Raw genomic sequence first — 12,553 nt, forward strand, 5'->3', positions numbered from 1 at the left:
ACGAGGTAAATCTTACCCTGTAATCACAGGGCATCAACTTTTAAAAAATCGATGTCTAAACGACTTGAAGAGAAGAGGCGAAAGGAGGAAACGCGATACAAAAACTAATATTTATTTTTTCCCAAATATCCTAAATCTTTTAATTCGAAAATTATGAACAAAGTTGATATTTCTAGGTGATATAAAAAAGAGAGTAGCAATAATATAGATTAATTGAGATAATACAATAAGTGAAATTATTTTCTATCTAGAAAAAATATGTGTATATATATTTGTTTTATCTACATCATGAGATTGAATATGATACATTACAAAAAATCAAGTTTGTAGTAATAGTTTAAAGTATTAATTGTATAAATGTATAAACTTTTATAAATTAATAGAGAGACTACAAATACATTAATCAAACATTAATATATGTTCAAAATATTTATGGAATGAACATATTATTTGCCAACATATATTACTGCATCATCTTAATTAATATTCCTATATCATTTACACTTATTATCTTTTTAAAAAAATTCGAGAAAAAAATATTTATTAGATTAGTACAACACATAATACTTATCTCTTTCCAACAACAAATCATCTAATGTAATATTAAATAGGTAGGATAGAAATATGAACATTTACAGATGAAATATTTTTTAACTTTATCTAGATAATAAATCTGTGATGAAATGTGATATATGTACATATAATACCATATGGTATATGATAATGTACGTTATATATGGCAGATGCTTTGTGGAAGCACTAAATTTTTTACTTCTCTTAATGTAGTTGACAGGCTCTGACTGCAATTAGTTGTAGGAGAATGAATACAGGACTCAAAACTTCTGAGTATTCCAATGTGCTTTGACCACATAGCTTTTTACACAAAAGATATTTAAATACAAATACCAAAAGTAATGATATCAAACTCCATAAGGCTCGTAAAATACCTACTTTGATCATTCCTTCCATGTACATTCTTATAAATATAATTGCACAAAAGTATGTATTCAGACCATCGGCTATAAAAAGGGGCGAAAATACTTCCCACCATCCTGACGCTCCCAAAAAATAATTATCGTCTAATTTTAAAGCTAGTAGTACAGTGAAGAATGTTAATGCAACTAAGTTGATCCATATTTCAAAGATTGTCAAGCCCAACCAATGAACAAGCTCATTTAAAGAAAAGATCATTGTAAAAATAATACAACTTTGCGCCAGTTATATTGCAATATTATAGTGAATTAGGATAAAGTAATATGCACATAATCTTGTTCAAATGCATTGTTTTGTAGAATCAATATTAGTTTGCCTTAAATCTCAGCGCAGCAAATGGCACTCTTCTGAAAACACGTATGTGTATACCAGAGTTTAGTCTGGTATTTAATTTACCATTATATAATCCATAGTCCGCGTCGTCGTCATCCAATATCACTAATTCATCTGCAAATAATAGATATAATTAAAACTTTGTATAAATCTTTACACAAACTTATATACAAAAAAAAAGATACACATACCCTGTAGCGATACAGTAGACGTTTTTATATCAAGATCTAAGGTTCCATGATGAATCTTCTTTAATTGCAAGGCTAAGTTGACTGCTTTAAACACAGTGGCTCCAAGACCATGGATAATTAATTCTGATGCGCCTTTATCAAATAGTTTCTCACACTTGTATAATTGTACCTTCAAAATAAATAAATATATATATATATATATATATATATATATATATGTATATCAATATTTCAGGAAATATTAAATTTCCAAGCAAACGTATATTTGTCTTAAATTAAAAGTATAAGAGATAATTTTGCTTTTTATTTTTTGAACATAACTTCGAATTCAAGAAAATTATGCAGCATATATGCATCTCTGATGTTTGTCGATTTCGAGAAGTTGTTTTGCAACACTTCAAAGGTTATGATTTCCGTGAATAACACGATACCTTGAAGGAAGTTTTATTGTTTACGTAAATATCCCTGCCATTTTGCTCCAATTTGTTGAATTGCTTCTTTTTCAGAATGTGTTTGGAATTTGACAAATCGTTTTTACGGCGCGTATCCTTTAGTTCGGGGATAGTTTCGCTTAATTCCCTCGGATTCTCGTTTGCCTCGGCCATTCTGATATTTTTCGCGAACGGTATCACGTGGAGTACTCGCTACTAACGGCGCGCATCGATTGGCCGCAGTCACCGGAACTATCGGAAGTGCGCCAATCGAATCACGATGTAGAAGTAGGTGACGAGTACGCAATCAAATGGGTCACTGACAACAACGCGACATAACCTGCAAAGGGACTGGAGATTCATCGATTGACGAGGGGTGGTTTGGTTTCAACGGTCTTCATAAAAGCAGGCAATATTCAGTCACCATCGGGAAACACGACGAGTCAGGGCGCGATGAAGGAACCCGAAGTGGATCCGAAGAACATGATAAAGAGCAGAGAACTGCTCTACAGGCTAATGATCAGGTTGGTATAATCGTCTCTTTTACAAGCATCCCATTGAATTTCCAGCTTCTTTGCCAGTAATGTCTTTGCAAAAAATACTCGATTACGTTGAATCGCAACGTTGATTTGCAATTATATATAATTTTACAATGATGACAATAGTGTAAAAGCAATAGGAATTGAGTAAGTCACGTTGAATATTTCAGTCAGTTATTCTACGATGGCCATCAGACGTTAGCCGTGCAATTATCCAACGTGATACAAGCGGAACCGCCGTGTCCGCCCTCGGATCGATTGCTTCATTTAACGTTAATCGGTGCCGCGCACGAGCCAGATCGTTCCAAGAAAGATAACAGCAATAATCTGTCCACATTTGCGTCGAGCTTTGACAACACTTTAGGACCTGGACTAGACTTGGAATTTGAGACGGAGACTCAGACTCAGGCTCCGGAACCGGCGCAGTACGAAACTGCGTATGTGACATCCCATAAAGGAAATTGCAGGGCAGGAGCCTTCTCAGCGGATGGACAGTTAATAGCTACTGGCTCTGTGGATGCTTCTATCAAGATTTTGGATGTGGATAGGATGCTAGCTAAATCCGCACCGGACGAGATGGCGCCCGGAGATCAGACCGGTGGCCATCCAGTTATAAGAACATTGTACGATCATTTGGAAGAAGTGACGTGCTTAGAGTTTCATCCTAGGGAACCTATTCTTGTGTCTGGTAGTCGCGACTTCTCAGTAAAACTATTCGATTTTAGTAAAGCTAGTGTCAAAAAAGCATTCAGAACCATCACGGATGCTGATCAAATCCGGTGCTTATCCTTTCATCCTACTGGAGATTTCCTCATAGTTGGGACTAACCATCCAGTAGTTAGGTTGTATGATGTGAATACTGCACAGTGCTTCGTGTGCAGCATACCAAGTCACCAACATACGGCTGGGATAACAAGTATCAAGTATTCACCTGATGCAAAGACTTACGCATCGGCTGGTAAAGATGGCAGCATCAAACTCTGGGATGGTGTATCGAATCGATGTATAAATACCTTCGTGAAAGCGCATGACGGTTACGAAGTATGCTCGGTGACCTTCACAAGGAATGGCAAGGTAGTAATTCTGGTGCAAGTAATATTGCACAAGATTTAAGATACATTATAAATTGCAGAGGAAACATTTGCACATTTATATATTCTACAGTTGTATTGAGTAATCGTGTAATTTTGAATTTTCCAGTATTTACTGTCCTCAGGAAAAGATTCCTTGATAAAGTTGTGGGAATTGTCTACTAGCAGATGTTTAATAGCATATACAGGTGCTGGAACTACAGGTAAAAATATGAAGGGTTTAAACATATGTGGAATATATTTGGTGTGGTATACCTTGCGTTAACATTATAATGTTATCATGATAAATATTATATAACTCACGATGGTATGTTTTTTCAACAGGTAAACAGGAACACAAGGCACAAGCTATTTTTAATCATACCGAAGATTATGTGATGTTTCCCGACGAAGCCACGACTTCATTATGCGCTTGGAATTCTCGTAATGCATCACGAAAGCAGTTATTGTCTTTGGGTCACAACGGTCCCGTGAGACTAATCGTGCACTCACCGACAGCTCCTGCTTTTTTGACATGTAGTGATGATTTTAGGGCAAGATTTTGGTTTCGAAGGATGCCGACTCACTAGCGGCTTACTATTAAAATCGGCAATTAAAGGACTCTATAAGAGATGACAGAATATTCTTTCTGATAATTTTCAATTTTATGAAAAGGTAAAATTACGCTGAAATCAAAGGTATTATGCATGTAAGATTGAGCATATGATATCAGATATAATTATGAGAAAAATGTTACATATTTATTTTATTTTTTGTTTTATTTAGACTAAGAGCAAGAAACATACTTTGCATATTTTATTATTTTATTTTAATTGCACAATACACCTGCACAACAACAACTGCAATATAAATAATATACGATTTTTGATAATACTTTTCTCTCATAATGAACTCTCATGTGAACAAGTACAAAAGAGAATCTTATCTCTGTTTCAAAGCAGCATATATAATTAAAAATCTTGAAGATAGTCTTATAAACAAAAATTTTATAAATTATCAACTACATGTTTCACTGTACAATACATAAGTATACATGTGAAAACAGTTTTTAAATGAGGTAAGTATACGTGCGTATTGTTGACTATAATTCGATTTAATATACACGACAGACGTTTATGAAACTGATTTTCGAACTTATTGCTTCTAAAACATATAAAAACTTTAAAGCGTGATTAATCAGCATCTTCATTAAAATTTTATTTATAAAATTGTATCGATTTTAATTTTATTCTGCGATGATATTCCATGATTTTTACATTTATATTTTTAATTATTATAAATCTTCACTCATACAATAGAACAGTAAATCGATGTGATCCCGTGCGATTTAAAATGCGTGCTAAAAGTTATAAACTCTTGCATAATTTTACTGGTCATGCGAGTTTCCGAGATACATATAGTATCACATCATCTTATCGATGACGTTTCGATAAAAAGCTTTATTTTTTTCAATAATAAAAATCCCGAGGCGCGAAAAACGATAAAAGAATTTCATTCTCGCGTGTGCGTCGCTACGGGCATAGTTCGTCGCGGCGTCGCCGAGCGGCGCGTCGAACTCCCGCTCTGAGGTTTGACGAGATGTCACGTGACCCACGCTAACCGCCATCTTTCTTTATCGTATAAACAGTGCGACCGGGCGTAGCGCGAATTCTCGCCGTGGAACCGTGGATTTCCCAGTGTTTTTAAGTGATTCACACGCGAAGAGATGTCTGACGCCAAGACGGAGACCAAGAGCGACAATAACATCGAGGATGCGTCCAAGGTAAGCGACGTGCCGGCGGTCACGTCAGGAACATCTTCGTCAAGCCGAGTTTTCATGCCGTGAGCAGCGTGTGTGCGACGGAGGCCCCCTTCCCTCCTCGCGGCCACGGTGACGCTTGTTACGTTCGCTCGGATTTCGGATAACGACGACGACAACGGCGACGGCGTACGCCGTCGTACGTCTACTACGCCGCGGCGTCGCGACGCGCGCCATGTGGTATCGCGCGTCGAGCGACGGCGCCGCGCGCTATGACCGGTTGCCCGCCTGTCCGGCGATTTCTTGTAGCTGCGCCGTACGTACGCACGCATATCCCCGTCTCGCGTCGTCGTCGGCAAAGATGGTGGATGTTTCTTTACTCGCGCGAGCTCTCGCGAATAGATCGCTTCGCTGCTACTTTCATCTATCTTTCTCTCTTGCTTCTGACCCGTACGCCGTATGATCGGCGCCGTGCAAAAAGGCGGGAAATCGTGGCGGCGTTGCATCAGGAACGTGGCCGCGATCGCGCGATGGCGGTTGCTGGCACGGCGGTCCACGTCCGGCTGGAACGTCGTCGTCAACGGCCGGGTACGGGAATCGCGCGCAAGACATAGAACGTCGGAGATGATGCGGACTGCAAAATGGCGGGAAACTTGAACGAGACGATGGTCTCGGTTCAACGGTCCCCGATAATCTTATCACGCAAGCGTCCTAATTATCGTGCCGTGTCGTCCGTTTCTCTTTTCCACCGTGATTCTTAACTCTAGAATAATCTAGAGACGCGCGCGACTGCGTAACAGGCATTTTCTCAATGTATAGATATATGTGCAACACATACGTACGACATCATGCAAATATATATGTATGTATGCGTGTGTATGAGAGCGAGTGAATATAGGAAGCTCGGTGATTTTGCAGGAACAGTCAACGGAGGAGAAACCGACTCCGACGAAAAACAAACGAAGCGGCACCAAGAGGCTCTCCACTCTCGAGAGGACCGCTCGGGAGGGTGAGGCAATCATAAAGGTGCGTCTCGCGAGGAATCACGCGGAAATCTGAAGCAGGAAAAACTTTTTGCATCATATCGGAGAGAGACCGGCTTATCGCTTTTATCCAAAATCGCCGTCGAGGTTCCAGCGGTCAAGGTCCTCGTCTCCTTCCCCTTGCCCGTTTATTTCCCTCCGTTTTAGCCTCTCCGTCGTCGATTGTGCCTGCTGCCTACGTGAATGCATAGGGCATCGGAGTGGGAATGTTGATCGGCCGGAGAGGGGGCAACGAAGAGGGAAATAAGCGTCCTCGCACGGTGGGGCACGAGGAACCAATCGCTGCGTAGGCGCCAATTACAATTTGCTATGTATATCTTCACATATGCTGTAATACTAATAAAAGTTTCGTAAACGCGTGTATCTACCACAATGGAAAGCTGATTCCAAAAATATTAGTTAAATGATACAATTTACATGTATAAATACAAAGTATTATTAAATCAATATATTTTGCAATTCGCGCACGGTTTCTATCGTGGTTTTATCTTTCTGATAAAACCATTTGATATTTGATCTTAAATCATATTTCTTTTTGTTTTAACTGACTCGGCATATTATTACAGGGAATGAACAAATCCGTCGGCGAAGTGGAAGGCAGAAGACGCACCCGCAGTTCAGCCAGAGGCCTAACTTCAACAACGCCAGTGCCATCGCCTCCCAAAAAGGAGAAAAGGGAAACATCGACAAAGGGCGGCGGTGGTCGCGGACGTGGACGTCCCAAGAGGCAAGAGAAGAATAATGAAAACAATACCGACGAGGAAACGTCGAATAACAAAAACGAAAAGCACACGGAAGAAGAGTCTACAAAGATGGAGGTAGACGAGGAAAAGGAGGAAGAGAAAGAAGAGAAAGACAGCAAAGCGATACAGAATGAAGACAAAAACGCAGAGACTGCGGATAGTAAAGACAGTAAAGACAGTAAAGACGCTGAGAAAACCTCCGAAGCCAATTCCAAGGACGAGAAGGTAACGGAGGAGTCTGAGAACGTGGTGGACGAAGCTAAAAGCACCTCTCCTAGCGAAGAGAAGAAACAAGAGGAGATAAAAGATAGTTCGGACTCGAGTCAAGATGCAACGGACACAGCAGCGGAAGCGCCACCTTTATCCTCATCGGATTCCCAAAATCCCTCCAACGCTGTTACTACCAAGGAAAATAAGGAATAACCTTTCTTCGCCTGTTTCACTACTTTTATGTAAGTAATTTATGTTTTCTGCTACTATTTCAGCCGACAATATTTCAATCGCGCAAATTCTTCTTTTCGAAATACATACATATCTATAATGAAATGTAGGTTCTTGTTGTTTAAAATTAGCGTGTAATGATTTGCAGAAAATCTGTAAAAAAAATATTAACCCTAAATTTGTTTTACTATAGGAGGTACCAAGGCGGCGCACATATTGGGGTCACACAAATCCAGTCCCCCTCGTCTATTTTAACTAATTAACACCTTCTTGTTGATCGTTGCTTCAACCAGCACATTTAGAGTTTTGCTTTTATTTTATTTTCAGACTATTATTTCCAAATAATGCAACTTTTCGGAAAACATGATAAAGACATTTAAAAAGAAATCATAGTCTTTTATACTGGTATGAATTAGAGCTTTAAATTCAATTTATATATACATATATATATTAATTATATATAATAATTATATACAAATATTTTTATTGCTTTATATATTATGTAATAATTATATATAAAGTAATAATATAGGAAGAGCCCAATTGTGTGTATATTAATCTAGCTTTAATTCAGTTTGTCAGTGCAACTTGTTTCTAAAGTTTTGACACATCGTTTAAATGGATTTTAAACGTTGTCTTTTAAATCTTTACTGTTTGAGTCATTGCTATTCTCTTCCGTGTTATTATTATTATTATTACTATTTTTTTGTAATAGGATATTAAACTCTGTAAAACTAATCTAGCCAGATTTATTTATTTTTTTTTTTCGTTAATGAAAATGTTTAGGATATATGTGTATGTATATCATGTGCATTACATTTAAACATTTTAAATTTTATTCTAATCATCAAACAGTGAAAATTCTTCTTTCATGCTGGTTAATTAGCGATAAGCAATGCGAGGTGTAGAGCATACGTTGTTCTCATGTACAATGATAATATTATTGTAAAATATATTTAATATGGACTTATATAGAGAGAAGAGAAAGTTGTTTTCAAATCAGAACTGACATCCGGGGTCCTATAGCATATAACGAGCCTATGATTCAGATCTGATATGAAAGTGGCTATAAAGATTAATTCGTACATAGCAAATTACTGTAATACTTTTATCGTATATAAATAATGACTGAATGAAATGGAATATATGAGAATTATGGTGAAATGATTTCTCTTTTTCATGGATTATGCGAAAATAAAATTTCTGAGAAACGCGTCGCAGCGTTATCTATTTTGCTTTCCTCCTTCGCATAAGTATCCACGAATGATAATTTTCTAACCAATCGTTAATTTCTGTCGCGTGTTGGTTAATCGATCAGTAAATAAACCAACACTATATTAATAAATTATACGCTCTTTCTATATTGCTTTGAAAGTGATCGGAAAGTGTTTATTATCGAGTGGAAATTTTTCGTTATTATTTTTCATTCTGGATGCCGTTGTAATTTTTCTTATCTTTCAACGCGCTCCACTTTTCCTGCTCCTATTCCTCTCCCCTTCATTTTTATCAGTCCAATATTAAATATGTTAATATTATTGTGTATTTGAACTGTGTTGCGAATGTACAAATAGATTATACGATTGATGCACTGTCTTAGAGAGTTTACTCCATTTGACGAGACATCAACGGTAATTATGCCAGAGTCTAATACAGCAAGTTTTTATTATATAAAATTATGTGTGCAATGAGGAATAAGGATTTTCTCTCGTGGAAATGCATGGGGCATTTAGCTCTTGAACGCGGAAATTTTGCAAGAAAAATTAATAGTACACTGTGAAAATATACACGAAACTGTAGAGATTTCGCGGCCTCTCTCTGTAATGCCAAATAGATTTGTCGACACCAAGTAGTAGCACGAGAGTATAGTCGCTATAAATATTTCCTTACAAATCGCACTCCTATGTTTATGGAGATTGTACATTATGAAGAAACGTAGAATTATCTTTATCATTCCATCTCTATTTTTTTTCTTCATTATTAGTAATATCCTCCTGAGATTTACGATTGTATATAGCAAAGATCAAGTGTAATATACGTGTAAATAGTTTAACATTAAGCTTCGTGTATCACACTAGACCTTTTCTTGATTACTTTTTGTGAAATCTCAGCTCTTAAGGTGCCTAGCACATTGTACGATATAAGAGTATAGAGAATACCGGCGATTTAAGAATCAAACTCAAGCTTTGTAATGACGATTTTATGTAGCTGTATCACTTTTAAGGTATTTATTTTAAGGAATGATCTTTTTCTTTTTACATATATATGGAGAAAATTATTGTACGGTTCGATATTAGAATTTCTATGAAATATGCATATATAAAAAAGTACTCGGTTTCATTAACAATTAATCGCTAAACTTGTTAAATTTATTGTGTTAACTAACTAAAGAATTTATTTGTTTTAATAGCGCTCTCTTATAGTTTTATTCGTCGGAGACATTTAATATATTTCAAATTCAAATATATATCTATATTACAAATATATATCTATATGAATATATTTCTTTTATTTTAACTTCAATAAATTTCTAATAGGATATATTCTATATCTATATATCTAATAGGATATATTCTATATGGTTGCCATACATTTTGTCGAATACTGTGTAATATTAATTTGTATCGATAATTTAATATTAAATATCCTTTAACCTTTCGAATTTCTTTTTTATTGCTCTAAAATTCTAAAACTAAATAACAATACTACAAAAGAAATATTAATAATGAACAAGTTAAATTTGTTAATTCAATTTACAAATACATATATATTAATATATATATATATATATACATATATATATATATATATATATATATATATATATATATATATATATATATATATGATCTTTCAAGGTTCAACGTTAAAATAAGGATATATGACTGTTTATTTATTATTATAATTAATATGGATTAGCTCAAATCCAAAATACATATATTATGTTATAAAAACAAGTCTTTGGGCAAAGTAATGAATACTGTAAAATTTTACCTTATTAGTGATACAGATATGAAAAAATAATAAAACTTCGTCATAAGATCTTGTATAATTTATGTTTTTTTTTTCGTGTAATTTTTTAACCATACGACGTAGATTTTTTTTAACAATAGATCTTTTTTTCACGTTTTTCTCGTAATTTGTGTCATAAATGATATCGATCTCTTTGTTATATTATATAATATTATGATATTTTTATTATATGGTAAAGGTGTAAGTATCATGACGGTAATCATTCCGCGTATCCCGTTCTTTGTCCTATATTGGCTTTTGTAAGTAAATTGCTTCGATTAATAAAACTTGGAAAAAATATATTCTTTCCTTCTCTGATAAAACTGCGGCGGAGTGAGTATTTCGAAACGTTGCGTAATCTCATTGAAATACAAGTACACTTACAGAAATTTCAGATAACATTGTTGACGCTGACGTAGTATGCGGTAACGAGGTCATACAGTTTATCCGTTGATCGCAATATAATGTAGATATGCATTCTGCATATTCACTGCCAGTACTGAAAATCTATATAGTTACTATATAGCTTACATTATTATAGATTTTCAGTACTGGCAGTGAATATTGGAACACAGCTTTGGTATATATTCTCTCTCAATAGTTTGCTCATTAGCTATTTTTTATAGTAGCGAAATTTTATTACACTGTCTGGATTGAATGAATTCCGCTCAGCGATTTATTAGCTTCTCTTTTAGATTTATACAAATTTTTATCTTATTGATATGGTATATATAATCAAAGATGTTTTCTTTTTATGTTAAAAGAAAGTGATTCACAGAGTGACTTATTGAGATAATAGAGTAGGTAACATGGAAAATATATAAAAAATTATTAAAATTGTGTATTAAAATGTGAAAAAAACATTAACATTTTGATTCGTCCATTTTTTACGAACAGATAGAAGAATGTAACGGAAGCACATCGGAGATGATTAATTTATTTGTATCATTTATTCGCAAAAGGTTTAGCAAAAATTGTATAAAGATTAATCTTAAGTAAAATTGTATAAATGTTGTGAGGAACTTTAGTAAACTTAATATTACTAACGGATTATACTAGATCTTAACTTACATAGATTCTGAAATATTTTAAAGATTAACATTTTAGGCCCGTGGATATTCTGCTTGAAATTATTAAGTTTTCGAATAGTAATTAAAGAGAAGCTTGATTATAATTAATATGTTGAAATCCCAAGGGATAGAAAGCTACCTCGTCTTAATAGGAGATATCTATGATATTTGTCGCAGTATCTTATTTACTATTTGAAAAATCCGTCATATATAGAATAATTATAATGCATAATCACAATATCCTTTTCTTCAAGTGATGTTAAATTTTGACAAACAGCATTAATGAAATAATTATATAAAGCAGGAAGCAAAATAGAATTTTATTATTGTAATTGGTAATAGATCTAGCCATATTATTATGAATTTTTTCCTCTATGTGAATAAATTCTCATTAAATATATTATCTATGTGTATCAAGGACATGTTGAGTCTGCGTGAAATTTTCAATATCGTTTTTTTTTTATATTTTTCTTAAATTATAAGTTTAAATGTCGTATCTTATGATTTTTAAATTTCTCAGTTATTGATCTCTAGCAATACTAAATTATTACATATTGTTAAATTATTATGTATAGTCATAAGCTGGCTTTTTGTTTCAGGTTAATCTAGTAGCGGTGTTAAATCCACCCATGTACATAATCCATAAAGAAAATAATCTTCGTATCTTAAACATATGATTTGTATATCATATCGAGTTTTGTACATGAAGCAGGTAATTGCAGAAAATCACAATGAATGATCTCTTTGGCTTCTAACAATGATGTTAGAACGACGAATCATAAGCATTTAATTTGCTTTATAATATTATTTTTACTTTTCAGAATTAACCTGAATCTCTATAAATACTTCAAAAAATTACTGCTACACAATAGTTAATTTTAATCTACTTCAGCTATTTTTAATTTTACTGCAGTAAATCTTATGTTTTATG

General features: G+C 34.5%; 4 protein-coding genes across 5 annotated transcripts; 2 read left to right on the top strand and 2 right to left on the bottom strand.

The window, feature by feature from the left end:
- Window positions 1-504: 504 nt before the first annotated feature.
- On the bottom strand, window positions 505-1,191 carry LOC126852384 (transmembrane protein 203). The gene has a single exon (XM_050597156.1). The coding sequence runs from the start codon at window positions 1,189-1,191 to the stop codon at window positions 778-780; it is 414 nt and encodes a 137-aa protein (XP_050453113.1). The 3' UTR covers window positions 505-777.
- On the bottom strand, window positions 1,153-2,247 carry LOC126852380 (ribonuclease P protein subunit p20-like). Its single transcript, XM_050597151.1, has 3 exons — window positions 1,949-2,247; window positions 1,518-1,686; window positions 1,153-1,440 (listed from the first exon to the last, which is right to left on the bottom strand). Exons 1-3 carry the CDS (start codon window positions 2,120-2,122, stop codon window positions 1,301-1,303), a joined length of 483 nt encoding a protein of 160 aa, XP_050453108.1. The 5' UTR covers window positions 2,123-2,247; the 3' UTR covers window positions 1,153-1,300.
- Window positions 2,248-2,267: 20 nt separating this feature from the next.
- LOC126852356 (cleavage stimulation factor subunit 1) lies at window positions 2,268-4,562 on the top strand. Of its 2 annotated transcripts, XR_007687816.1 has the most exons (5): window positions 2,268-2,472; window positions 2,658-3,561; window positions 3,688-3,781; window positions 3,903-4,232; window positions 4,344-4,562. XR_007687816.1 is itself a non-coding variant. In XM_050597095.1 (4 exons), exons 1-4 carry the CDS (start codon window positions 2,402-2,404, stop codon window positions 4,145-4,147), a joined length of 1,314 nt encoding a protein of 437 aa, XP_050453052.1. In that variant the 5' UTR covers window positions 2,268-2,401; the 3' UTR covers window positions 4,148-4,562. The 2 variants fall into 2 exon arrangements, 1 of the variants encoding a protein (XP_050453052.1); XM_050597095.1 differs by having other exon boundaries at window positions 3,903-4,562.
- A 596-nt stretch (window positions 4,563-5,158) lies between these two features.
- Window positions 5,159-8,756, top strand: LOC126852372 (uncharacterized). Its single transcript, XM_050597140.1, has 4 exons — window positions 5,159-5,340; window positions 6,235-6,342; window positions 6,926-7,554; window positions 7,737-8,756. Exons 1-3 carry the CDS (start codon window positions 5,284-5,286, stop codon window positions 7,523-7,525), a joined length of 765 nt encoding a protein of 254 aa, XP_050453097.1. The 5' UTR covers window positions 5,159-5,283; the 3' UTR covers window positions 7,526-7,554; window positions 7,737-8,756.
- Window positions 8,757-12,553: the final 3,797 nt, after the last annotated feature.

This window comes from Cataglyphis hispanica, chromosome 10 (genome assembly GCF_021464435.1).
Source record: "Cataglyphis hispanica isolate Lineage 1 chromosome 10, ULB_Chis1_1.0, whole genome shotgun sequence".
NCBI lineage: Eukaryota > Metazoa > Arthropoda > Insecta > Hymenoptera > Formicidae > Cataglyphis > Cataglyphis hispanica.